This window comes from Aptenodytes forsteri, unplaced genomic scaffold, assembly GCF_000699145.1.
Source record: "Aptenodytes forsteri isolate BGI_AS27 unplaced genomic scaffold, ASM69914v1 Scaffold2, whole genome shotgun sequence".
NCBI classification, from domain to species: domain Eukaryota; kingdom Metazoa; phylum Chordata; class Aves; order Sphenisciformes; family Spheniscidae; genus Aptenodytes; species Aptenodytes forsteri.
In genome coordinates this window covers 11,034,481-11,047,994 of record NW_008795695.1, presented here as the reverse complement: position 1 = coordinate 11,047,994, position 13,514 = coordinate 11,034,481, and the positions used below count along the sequence as shown (strand labels likewise).

Here is a 13,514-nt window from a genome sequence, read left to right as displayed (position 1 = left end):
ATATGTTGTTGAAAAGCTCAGCTGAGCTCTCTGAAAATGAAGGGGAAGAGGGCAGTGTTCAAAAGACGGGAAAGAAAGAAATTAGGGCCAAAAATTATTAGACACAAATTAGCTTTTTGGAAGGATGCTTAATAGTCTGTCTTAGCTGCACATCTCTAAGGTGAAATCATAAAGACAAACATGAAAATTACACTTATTCTTTACTTCTGTATGAACTTTAAGTTTAAACCCAGAGGCTCTCAATCTGTGGTACACACTTCAGAGCCATCTTCAGCCCTGCAGAGAAGAGTGAGCTGCCACTGTCAGTGGTGGCACCCAGCTGAAAATAAGTCTGGGGACTGGCTGTAAAGCTCTTATGAAGGCAAACCCAAAATTCATTATTCAACATCTGATGGGTTTTTTTACTTACAGATGACAGATCAACAGTTCTGCTCACCGATGCCGACTTTGGAGAGACATCTAAGCAGAAGTCACTGACTGTCACCCACACGGTACATTACCAGTCTGTGTCACAAGCTACAGGACCACTGGTGGATGTTTCTGATGCCCGGCCAGGAACAAGTAAGCATATAAGAGAGTATGTTATCTGGAAGGAAGAAAGCTATAAGAAAATGAATACTGTGCTCCTGCATTTGCATCCTCATAGGGTTTTTTCTTCAATCTGAAGGTTGAGAGAAATCTATTTAGGTCAGCAGAGAACACTTCTTATACAATTGCATTTAGTGATTCAATATGGTAAAAATTGCATATGCATCTGAAATGTAGGTGTAATTTGAAATAATTCATACCTGGCTTTCATTAAACCAAATGCATGCTAGATATTAATTTCTAGAATTTATTGCATAAATTAGCTTAATGGCTTTTAGTGCCTAATATATATTTTTCTCGGTGATCAATCTTTATTGTATTTCAAAATACGTCTTCCCTCCTTACCCCTCTATCAGGCAAGAAATACATTTCTCATTACTGCTTTTCTGAAAAAGTTGTATTTCCAATTCTAGTTATTATGGTAAATTACTTTTCCCAGATATATTCAGGTTGAGTTATTCTTACAGTGATTAAAATAGTATCATAAATTAAAATACTGCTGAAATCTATTCTTCTTAATTTCTCTCATGAATGTGTTCCATATCTATGTAAATGGAAAGAAATCACTAGATAGAAGGAATATTTATGAGTTAGGAATATTACCAAAGTGTAGTTCACTAGCAGTGTGCAATTTCTAAAATCTCTTGGATAATTTCTATCCCCTGATAGATTCAGAATTTGTTTACTTGGTGAGTTTGGTGAACATAAATGCTGAAAGCTCAGTTGTGCATCACCTAAAATGCAGATTATTTGAAAAATCTTCATTTCATCTTCATTTCCACCTCAGTCTTTATAAATGATATCTATTCTAGTTCTGACCTTGTTGCTTTTCTAACTCTGACAGTGTTAAGCTATGGCTAGTTATTTCTTGAGGAGTAGATTAGTAACACCATTTTTCATCTATGGAGAGTCATGACATTTGAATTAGAAGAGTCAAGGTATGACATTTGTTTTCTTTCTGGTACCAGTCTTGTCTCGCTCCTTTAGTTCACGTACATGCTGGCTAGCCTGCTCACTAAGAGCAAAAAATATCATATCATTTTTACCATGTTGGCAGATCAAGATCATCTGAGTAAACAATGGACTCTCAATTGTTTTCCAACCCTGTCTTTTCTAATACGGAAAGAGGCACCACACCAAAATTGCCTGCCTGTACCACACCACAGCATTTTATAGCACCAGTATCTTCCATTCCCAATCCCTTTTTTGTGTGCAGTTATGTGCTTTAGTCCACTGAAGTCAGGGAGAGACTTCCCTCAAATTAAACTGGGGTTTAACTCATGTATGAGAATATGATCTGTGTCCAGCCCAGCTTTGGAAATAGAAATCCACCATCACTTTTATTATGCAGTAAAGATCTGATTGCAGCAGTGCACAGGGCTGGGTCAGAGACTTTTAGGTTGTGTTCTCTGGATTTAAGACACTAATATAGCTTTGATCGAGGCTAGGCTATGAGATTTTGTTTAGATCCACAGCTTTCTGTATGAAGAGGGGTGCAGTGCCCAGCTGGGTGGCTCAGAGGTTCTGGATCTTCCTGCCTGAGCACACTCACACTCAAATTGGCAAATATTCCCTTACAGCACATTTTAAGTTGTTCTAGTTCTTTTGTATTTATTTATAACAGAGGTATGCTCTGTGAACCTTTGCCTTGCTTGCCTCAGCTCTCTACAGTTATGTCTCAGCATATGACAGCAGAGCTGGCTTAACAACAGGGGCACCAGATGTGCACCGGCAGCTCTGGAGCTTGCTGTGTCTGTGCTACAGAGACCCTTATGCAGGCGAAGCATAGCTGGTGCAGAGCTACTGCTTAGCACATGCTCAGCAGGACGAGCACTGACCTCCTGCATGCTGGCAGCAGGCTCTCCCACCTCCTTCAAATTGCTCATGAAAGCCTACTGATTCACGGGATGAGAGAACAGTTGAGGTTGGAAGGGACCTCTGGGCACTGGCTAGTCCAACCCCTCTGCTTAAAGCAAGGTCAGCTAGAGCTGGTTGTCCAGGGCCATGCCGAGACAACTTTTGAACATCTCCGAGGATGGAGACTCCACCACCTCTCTGGGCAACCTGTACCAGTGCTCAGCCACCCTCACAGTAAAGTGTTTCCTGATGTTCAGAGGGAAGCTCCCATGTTTGGCCTTGTGGCCATTGCCTCTGGTCCTGTCACTGAGCACGACTGAAAAGAGCCTGGCTCTGTCCTCTTTGCACCTTCCCTTCAAATATTTATACACGTTGATGAGATCCCCCCGATCCTTCTCTTCTCCAGACCAAGCAGACCCAGCACTGTGCCAAGAGTTTTCCCACCAGCACTCTCCTGTCCTTCATGTCTTCCCTCGAAGCAGGCACAAGGATCACTTCTGGCTACACGACAGCCACGTGCCAACTTTCCACAGCTGGTACAAGCGGTGGGTTATACTGACAGGCTGGTCACGTCGTGCCGAGTGCATTTTTGGATGTTATCCATGTGAGGCAGCTATGTGTTGCACTACCAGGAGGATCAATTGTCAGTTGCACCGGGTTCATATTTTTCCAGTGCTGTAGAGGGAAGATGTGAAATAGAAGAAGGATCAGACCATAGCTGGTATTTGTAAATAAATACCTTGTTTCTTTGAAGCAGCAGAATACAAATTCTTACTGGGAATGCTTAGGCAGAAGCAATGCTCAGAGTCATTATCTGGGTATTGTTTTTTTCTTTAAATTGCTTCTGCTAAAGTCTCTTACCTCAAAGACTGACAACTTCACCATTTGAATGTCAAAGAACATTTGAATAGATTTGAATTTTTCATTTCTAATACCTTTTCTCTCTATTGTTAGTAACATCCTTTCACAAGCTTCGAAGAGAGAGTCACTTTCTGTTTGCCACATAATGATTTTTCTATTCCACTTACTTTGTTAGGGAGTGCAAGCCTCACTTTTACAGAAGAACTATTTATTAACAAAATTAAGGAGGTCAGTTTTGGCAGATAGTTCCCTTCTACCCCGTTGGTCACCAAATTATCTCTAGGATAATAAAAATAAAACATTGCTGACCTTAAACAGGTAGCAGATGATTTTTAAAGTTTAAGAAATTTTTTTTATTTACTACTTTTTTTTTAAAAAAGTCAACTCTTTCTGAGCCTATTCCTACTGAAACTCTGATGGCACTATTACAGGTTGTGTTTTATGTCTTGTTTACTTGTTAAAAAAAATAGGGAATCTGTAGCTGATTAAAACCGTAATATAGTAAAAGTATTAGTAAAATGTCCAGAATAGGAAATTGTATCACCACATTTCTGAGCACATGTTTTTACAAACTGAGGGCAGGTACCTGGTGTAGGGTGTTTCTGAGGGCACATCTACGCTGTTCATTTACCTTAGACTTCACTTGAGATGTGGTGTGAAATCCCTGACCGGATCTACTTGCCTTGTGCTCTTTCACATCTCAAAGTGGTTTTGGTACTGGAGAACTGTTTATGTTGGAGTAAAGGGATAATGAATGTGTCAATGGGAGATTGGTGAGGCTTTTGGCTCGTCAGTTGCACCCTTGCATGGTTTCATTAGAAAGAGGGTATTTTAAAAAAGCTTTAGCAGTTTGGTAATGAACAGCACTTTCACTGCTCATTTTTCTTCCACAAATAATGTTTTGTGGTTTTTTTTAACCAACATTATTTCAGTGGCCATCGCCTTCCGACAGGGCTTGTTTCCTTATCAATTCAAGAGCCTAGTGGCAGAGACCCTCTCTGTTATCCATCACAGATCCTACCACAAGGAGGAGTGCCAAAACCGGACCTACAGCTCGTAACCGCTACGCTAGTCAGTGGACCCTCAACAGACCTCACCCCACCATATCAGCTCATACCCTCACCACAGACTGGAGGCTGCCCACCCCCAGGCCAGCAGGATCAGTGGACAAGGAAAGTGACAGCTACAGCGTCAGCCCCTCGCAGGACACAGGTATGGGGTGCTCTGCAGGGCTGCACTGTGAAAACAGGACAGCAGTAGCTGCAGTAACCTTCTTGGTCCTTGATGTACTTCATTTGGTGCTTAGGTGTCATTATTTTTTCCTTGCTAGGGTGTTTTTCTGTAGGCTATTGATAAGGGGTGACACAAATGCATATAGTGCTAATGATAACAAATATTGTGCCCGTGGTTCTCATGCCACACACGCATACTGGAGTCCTTTGAAAGATATGGTGGTAATTTTTCCAAGTAGCTGAAGTGTTGTATGTCCTGTATCTGAAGGAAAATGTAGGAGAATTTTCTGCATGAAATGGCATTGACCAGGACGGGGCAATATTAGCAACCTAGAATATTCCTGAGTCATAGGTGGAAAGTTTTTAAGGTTTCAGCTACCTTGAGGTTAGTATTTTCCTTTTCCCATTCATGTAATATGTTCACAGAGTTTATTCTAAGTGGAAAAAAATGAGAGGGAAAAACCTGGAATTAGAGTCCAAGTCAAAATCCATTCATATCGCTGAATACTGCAGCGGCTAGCTCTGATTTTCCTGAGAAACAGCGTAGGTTTTATTCCTGTAGATGATAAGTGAGGAGACACTGAATACATATTCTGCCTGCAGTCTTCATCTCCTCTTGATGTCTCCACATTATAAATGCAATTGTAACTGAAAAGAAAGCTTTCTCCTTTGCCCTACACTGAACAAGTTACAAAAAAAAAGGCAAATAAATAAGTAAATTATTAAGCAGAATAGTCATGAAGCAAATATAATAAAGGTTAAATATGAAGAAAGGTAAAATTCTATTCAAAGTTATGCCTGACAGAAGTGAATCCAGGTTTACTCTGGTCTTCTCAGAAGGAATTGCCTACCTTCCATCCTGATTTTAGGGGAAAAGTGTTTGTCACATGAAAAAGCTATGTGTTAGAGCTACAAAGCAGTAGGTTTGACTGGCCCTTCACCACAAAAACCAGTATGACTTTTTATTCTCTCTATAAGAACAAGCATCTGACTTCCCTTACCTCTAGTAATTTATAGGTTGGAGTTCTCATCTTTTCACAATTCATCCTCTTAAACTTGTAGACCCCTATGTTGTCTGCATAGGGTAACAGCACTCAATAGATACCTCTAGCCAGCTGGCAAACTTCATCCTGATTTCTTCAGGTAGAATTATCATAAGGCTTTAAGGATTAACTCTAATAGCTATACAGATACAAATACAAATAGCAAATGTTATCTCAGAAACCCTTTTTGTAGACATTCCAGATTTCAGGTGCACTTGCATGTGTTCCAACATTTTGTCACCCAAGGATATTTTCCAATGTGCATGGCAAAGGACAGAGAATTCCATTTGTTGTGTGGTTTAATAGACAAACTACATGTAATTTTGTAAACAGACTTCATAATCTATGTTTTAACATGGATAGTCTCCTACTCTATGTCTACCCTTGAACACGCAGTGATTTATGTAAGGGATAGCAAGTTTTAGATCATGCTCAAGAAAGGTTTTCTTGTGCCAAAATGTAGCTCTATTATGACACTTGGTTTCTGGGGAAAGAATAGAGTCAGTTTAATCTAAGTACGTCAGAAGTTTAAAATTTCCAAATAAACATTATAATAGATGTAGCCAAATTATGTTTTCAAGAATCAATTGAACTAATGTGCACATTTTATCACTTTTCCAATATGGAGTTCAGATTTCTGAATCTAGTTGATGCAGTTGATAATTGGCAGAATTTAGCACTTCTTATCAAAACAATTCCAGGTTTACAAAGCAGGAGCTTTTAAGCTTAGGAGAAATGTATTGCAGCAGTTCATAGCTGTAACTAAGTTCTAATGTTCTAAGTAGAGGCCATTAGAAATGTTCTGATGAATCTAGGTTTCATGAAGTTCACCCTGGGCTTGGATGAACTTTCATCAAATCTAAAGTAGGTGTTCAAGCAGATTCTTCCTGGAATAGTCTCCCCAGGTCATGGGATATAGGAAGCTGCAGGTCCTGAGCTTCATGGACCAAACTGGGACCTTTGCATGACCATCATATTTACAGACATTGCTCTATGGTATTGGGCAACTGCAGCCTTCCAGGAGTTTCCAGTTGATCAGTATTGTGGTTTAACTCTATCCCAGCTGAAACCAGGACAATCAGAAGTTTGGAAAGACATTATTTTGGTCTCATTTACAAATCAAATGTGAAAAACAGAATGATATTTCCTGGGAGCAGGGGGGGGGAAGCCTTGTTTAAGTTCTGGCCAGCTCAAAATCTTAAGCAAGTTACAGCATATTGTAGAAGTACTTGTAATTTTAAATAATGCATGGTCCTATTTACAAGTGGCAGGAGTGTTGTTCTTTGTGCACAATGAAAACTGATGCAAGGATCCTAGCACACAATAAAAAAGATAAAGATTTGCAATAACAACACAGTTGCCTCTGGCTGCTATAGGAGTCCCATTTTTATGAATTAGCTATTACATTGTGCCTGTTTATTGAACATCACCAACAATGTCTGAAAGTGTACAGATCTTGTGATGAAACATGACTTCTGCCCAAGGAACTTTTTAAAGTCCTCTGCTCTTCCAGCCCACTGAAGTAGAAGTGCAATGGGTGCAACAGACCAGTGACTTGTCCCCGCAGAAATGAGCATTTGCATTTCCAGAATGCTTTTTAATATATCAGTAGCCATTTACATCTCCAATAATAGTGCTTGTTTAAGAAATATTGATATTCTCAGAAACTCATCAGCAGAAAAGAACAGCTTCTAGGTCATAATAGCCTGTGTGTCAAATATGAAGCCCCCATTACCTTCAGCAGCACTGAAAAAAGCACCTGAATGACTGCAGGCTGGTAGCTACCAAACAATATTGCTTTCATAAGACCTTTGTTCCATGTAAAATGAGTTACTATTTTACCTGGTGTCTAGAGAGACAATGTCTGAGAGACACTGCCTTTATATTTGACCTTTGTCCTCAGGGCTTTCTGAAGCAGAATGAAGCAGACTCATTTAAATCACCTTGATAATTTCAAGGGCTCTGCATTTTATTAAGAAATACTATCATGTTCATAGCTTTTCTTCCAAGAAAGGTTGTGCAGATGTTTTCCTTCTCCCATTATTTATATTTCTGATGTTTAGATCGAGCAAGAAGCAGCATGGTCTCCACAGAAAGTGCCTCCTCAACATACGAAGAGCTAGCGAGAGCATATGAGCATGCAAAAATGGAAGAGCAGCTGAGACATGCGAAGTTCACCATTACAGAATGCTTCATATCAGACACATCGTCGGAGCAGCTCACGGCAGGGACTAATGACTACACAGACAGTCTGACCTCAAGCACGCCATCAGAGTCGGGGATTTGCAGGTTTACCGCATCTCCCCCAAAACCTCAGGATGGAGGGCGAGTGATGAACATGGCAGTTCCAAAGGCACATCGGCCAGGTGAGAGACTAGAGGTAACATTTTGGTCCTTGGGGTGAGCATTTCACTCCATGCCTAGGCTAGTTAACAGGAAAGGAAGAAAGTGCACAATATATCCTGTAACTACTTACAGAGATAATTGCTTTGTGTCCCAGCTAATATAACATTTGAGTATATTCTCAGATATACAGAAAAATGAGAAACTTGGAAATTTAGGAACAGAAAGGGCCTGTCTAGGCCATCAAATCAACTACTCTACAGCTGCAGCCATCAGGCGATAGACCTTTCTGGGGTAAATAAGACCATATGGGGGTACATATGCCCATCTCCTACTCAAACCACCCACTAATAAAACGTGTTTTACAGCAATACTTTGTGCTTGAGAGCAAAGGTTTGCTATCAGAACAGTTCATAAAGACAGATTGTAGAAGATGTAATATCCCTTCTGCCTTGTAGCTTGTCAAAGGTGTAATAACCCTTCAGTGATGTTCTTGAGCTATTATACTATCTCTTTGACATCTACTAATATCAAACTAGGATTATCTAAAAGGAGGAGAATAAAAAATGGAGAAAATGAAGACAGTGCAGTAGCTCAAGGGATATGGAGCCTTTTACCTCCAGACAAATTCAAACCCGCTCCAACTTCTTACTGATTGAAGGTGCATGAGGGACATCCATCTGTTGGGCTCAATCAGATTTCCAGTTCACAAAGAATGCTGTTTCCAGTGATATCCTAGTTCACAATAGCATAGGTAGATTATCTGTGGAACTCTGAGATCAAACACGTTATAAAATCTTCTCAGAAGATTTGCCAGTCTTTGTTACAGAATACATGATGTGAAGAGGATACAAATGGGAAAAAGGCATAATTATATTTGTGTGCTTTCTGAAAACATGATTTATTTTATTTTATTTTTATTTAGTATATACATTTGATCATATATGTAAAAAAGAGTAATGAATAAACTATGGTCTTTTGCTTAACATACACTATAAATGGAAAAGCAGTTGTTGTGAGGACAGAGGAATGGAAGATAGACAGTGGTATTAGGAAAGTGATTCAAAAGCAGGACCTGACACTGAAAAGAAAGCATAAAGGGTTTTGCTAGAGAAAGCTAAAAGAATGTGGGAAGAAAAAGACCAAGCAGAAGGTAGAAAGTTATAAAACACAAGCCAGGAAATTAGTGTATCATACAGATAGATAAGAAGGAAAATAAGTAGGAAATAAAATAGTGAGAAAAATGACTGATTTCTGTGTAGTCACAGAGTAGAACCACAAACCGAGGAGCTGTAGAAATAAAGATAGAAATAATTTTCATTTCTAACTCAAAAAAGTAAGATAAATATTTGTCCTTGCTCTGCTAAAGGAAAGCATCTGCATTAACAGCTAAGTCAAAATTGCAGCCCTCTCCTTCCAGTCAGTCAACAAACATTTTTTATCATTTCTTTAACAAATAGCTTACTCTCTTCCTTTCATGTTCCAAATACATTATTTATGCATATTTATTATTTGGAAATATTCTAATATATTCCATATAAAGATGATTTTCTTGAGGGCATATAGCACCAAAAGTTGGTCCCTGCGCTTGAGTTAAAATCTTCCGGAATTGGAACATCGTCAGAGCTCCTTTAGTGAATTACAGACTTGTAGCCATCTTTAGCTCTGTTAGTTTAAATGGCTTGAATTTTTACCTGCTTTTCTTGATTAGCTTCAGCTTTCCTTTGCAGTAAGGAAATGAAATATATTCTGAAATGGATAATTAGCTTCAATACCTTGAAAAAAATCGAGTGTTCCAGTGGAGCAACTTGAATGTTGGCCCCTAAATATTGAATGATATGTTATTAAAGGTTACTTTATGAAGGACTTTAAACAAAATATATGGGTAGAAAGAATTTTCAGTAGTAGCAGGCAGATCAATATTTTTAGTGTTCAAATCAGTGAGGAAAGACTTACTGGGCATCTTTCTTCTTTCACCCACTACTTCAGAAATTCTGTGGAAGTAATTAATAGTTCAAATACAATTAATCAAAGTAATTCTACATTTGGGAACATGGAGAAGAAATAAAAAGTTAAGGTATTTAGATTAAGCAGATGAGAACATCTGAGATGAAACACTGACTGCTTCTTCAGCACATCTTTATTCTTCCTTGAAGTCAGTCTTTTCTTTCAAGATAACTTTTACCTGTTTTCATGGTGCTTTGCTTTCCTTCTCCCCCAGCTTGATCTCTTTCTTGTACAATGTCACTTTCAATAACTTATGCGTCCTCCTTCCTAATTTCTGATCTTGCTTTTCGAACTGCCCGTAATGCTACCTATTGCAACTTTTACGGTTGCAATAAAGGTTTAGGAGTCTGCAATAAGTAGTATTTGTTTTTCAAAATACTCCCCAGCAATTATAAGACATTCTCAGAAAGACTGTAACAAAAAGTTATTTTGATAAATGGGACATTTTGAAAATAATCTACCCAATGTTAAGGCTGCAACTTTACTCAAGAAAAGTAACAATGGAGTTTACTGGTGAAGACTTTGTCAGCCATAACTGACTGAGCTATTACAGCACCTATTTCTTAGCTTGTTGCCACCATAAGTGTTTGGTATGAACAAGCTAAATGTTAGATCACCTGAAGCTTGACTTCAGAAGACCTTCCTGTGAGTTTCTGAGGGCCTCCCAACTCATGTCACCGATTGTTCCCTTGCTTTTCCTGAGCATCTCATAGGATTCTTTTGTACCTGTGTAGTCAAGCCCACTGATCAAACCATCTGCTTTATCCAACAGGCAGTGTTTGAGACCTCAGGTTGCTCCAAATTGAATAGTTAATGATTCGGCATAGGGAACCTGAATGCTCTTTCATTGGAGGAGGAAAAGGGGTCATCAGGATTCAATGACTTGTATTGTGGGGGCTGACATCAACCTGCTGTGACGCTTCCAACTTCCATACCATTTTCATTCAGAAATTGAATCAAAACATTTGATCACCCCATCAGCTTGAATTATATTTGAATGGCTCATCAGATGTCTAGGCAAGCTTAGTAATTGATCATTTCTAGCACTATAACTATGAATTAGGATTGTCTTTTCAAAACTTCTACACATTATGTACAATTCTGACTCTGTTATTAGTAATGCATAATAGTTGATTGCCTTATATTCTAGCCCACTGTAAGTCTTCTAATAGACCTTTTCCCTTCCAGTCAGCTGGTGCTGCAGATACACACTCAGGTCAGCAGTCAGAACTGCATCCGATTTCTGGATTTCTACACCTTTTTCCTGACATTTAGTTTACAGAAACCAGAATCAATTTCATGAAGTCAACTCAGACATGGGAGCTAAAAATGCAAGGATTTTGCCATGAAACAATAATGATAATTTTATAAAGAAAAATAGAGCAATCATACCTAATGTCACAGTGAATAGTAAATAAGGAAAGAAAGTGATTTTGGCACACTGAATCCGAGACATGAACCGGGACTTCAGAATGATCTGGATATTTGGCATGGTTATTCTTTTATAATTTAGACTGCCAGATGTATTGTGCTGTAATAGACATTTCTAGATTTCATCTGAATTTATTGCATCACAGAATCACAGAACAGTTGAGGTTGGAAGGGACCTCTCAAGGTCATCTGGTCTAACCCCCCCTACTCAAGCAGGGCCACCTATGGTAGATTGTCTGGGACTGTGTCCAGTTGGGTTTTGAGTATCTCCAAGGATGGAAACCCCACAGCCTCTCTGGGTGCCAGTGCTCAGCCACCCTCACAGTAAATAAATGTTTCCCGACGTTCAGACAGAGCCTCCTGTGTTTCAGTTTGTGCCCATTGCCTCTGGTCCTGTCACTGGGCACCACGGAGACATCAGGCTACTCCTAGTTGTCTGTACAAGCAGCTGTAGATGTTTTCTGCATCATTGTTTTGACACCAGGCCAAAACTTTCAAATATATAGAGAAGGTGTTATTAAACAGTCTTCAATAAAAAATATTTTAGGAGTTGCATTTTTGTTAAACTTTTCAAAAGCCATAGCTACAGGAAATAGAACAGTGAAGTAAGATTTTTTAATTAATTCCTGCATTTTGAAAACATGTCTTATGCATCCTTGCGTTCTGATCTTTACAACTCCATAGACAAATTTTTTTAAAAAGATGAGATTATTTGTAGGTTTTGCTTCAGCATCAACAATAACATCATTATTTTTCCTTTTATAATAACACATTATAAACCACCAAGCAAACTGAAATTGCTGCTTAACAACAGCTTCTGCATAGCTTCCAAAAATGAAAGGATGGATGCGGACCTGCACATGGGTTTTTGTGGACTTCACAGAGCTGGCAGACCTAATCTGCCCAGGCCTTGAAGCTGACCCACTGCAGATGGTGACAGTTTTCCGTAAACCATCAGAATAGTCATGTGTCCCAGGAAGCACATTAAAGAGAAAACTGAAGCAGTAGAGATAGCACAGCAATATTTTAAACATGTGGGATAAATCACATCCTTTAGAAAAGTGGGTCTTCAATTCCTAACCTCTGTGCAGTGTTAATATTCTTCATGGTATAAAAATTATGTCAATACATTGTTAGCATTGCATCTTTCTCAGCATCAAAACTCCCAGAAGTTTGGGATTATGATTACTGTTCTCCTCCCCACAGTTGTCATTAACTAGAAGTTTGGTTAGCAAGGTTGGGTCCTCAAGGAATAGGCATAGTGGGCAATCCTCAACAGTATACTAGGTCCTTCCAGATCAAAACTGAGGCACTTTTTCATATTGATATTCAGAAACTTCAACAATTGTTACCCAAAGTTTACCTGGGACATTGAAAAATGAGGCAGTCCTTTGTCCTCCAAAGTTGTCATTCAAATCTTGCAGTCAGAAACTTGGTGGGACAGAAATTGGAAAGAAATATACTCTCTTCCTGCCTCCCACTGTGCCATCAAAGAGTCTGTAATGTAAAAAAGTGGAAGATAATTGTAGAGGTAAAAAAAGTTTTATAATAATGTTTCTCGTTTCTGTTTTAAAAATATTAACCACAAATTGAGTTATCATAACAATTATTCTTAACTGCAATAAACATTGCTGTAGCAGTTTATTAAAAATAGATGCCTGTTATTATAATTTTAAATCTCAGTAATAGCCTCAGCCAAGAAGCCTCTTGGGCTTTTTCCTCTCTTTACTACTAAATTATTGTGCTTGAGAAAAGAACAGCTATTAACTGGAAAATATTTTGATATTTCTGTGCTTCCCAACTGCTATTTATGTGGTTTTTGTGGACAGACCACTTACTTGCATCCTCTGGCAATGGAATTCATGCTTGGAAGAAATAAAATCTGACAGGCGTTTGAATAGGAAATATCTAGAAAGTTTTCATCAGGTCTCTTGCTATTTGCAGAAACCTCCCTTTCACAGGGGTACTGCAAAACTCAGACCCCCAGACTGTAGAATCATAGAATCATAGAATAGTTTGGGTTGGAAGGGTCATCTAGTCCAACCCCGCTGCCATGGGCAGGGACATCTTCAACTAGATCAGGTTGCTCAGAGCCCCGTCCAACCTGACCTGGAATGTTTCCAGGGATGGGGCATCCACCACCTCTCTGGGC

At 39.1% G+C, this 13,514-nt stretch overlaps 1 protein-coding gene across 1 annotated transcript in view; it reads left to right on the top strand.

Annotated features, from left to right (window-relative positions):
- The window catches only part of DSCAM (DS cell adhesion molecule), a 416,982-nt gene that overhangs the window by 386,956 nt on the left and 16,512 nt on the right, over window positions 1-13,514 (top strand). Inside the window, exons 30-32 of the mRNA XM_009283090.1 lie at window positions 412-561; window positions 4,321-4,518; window positions 7,645-7,947. Coding sequence (XP_009281365.1) covers window positions 412-561; window positions 4,321-4,518; window positions 7,645-7,947 — 651 coding nt within the window. The remainder of the gene's footprint in view (window positions 1-411; window positions 562-4,320; window positions 4,519-7,644; window positions 7,948-13,514) is intronic.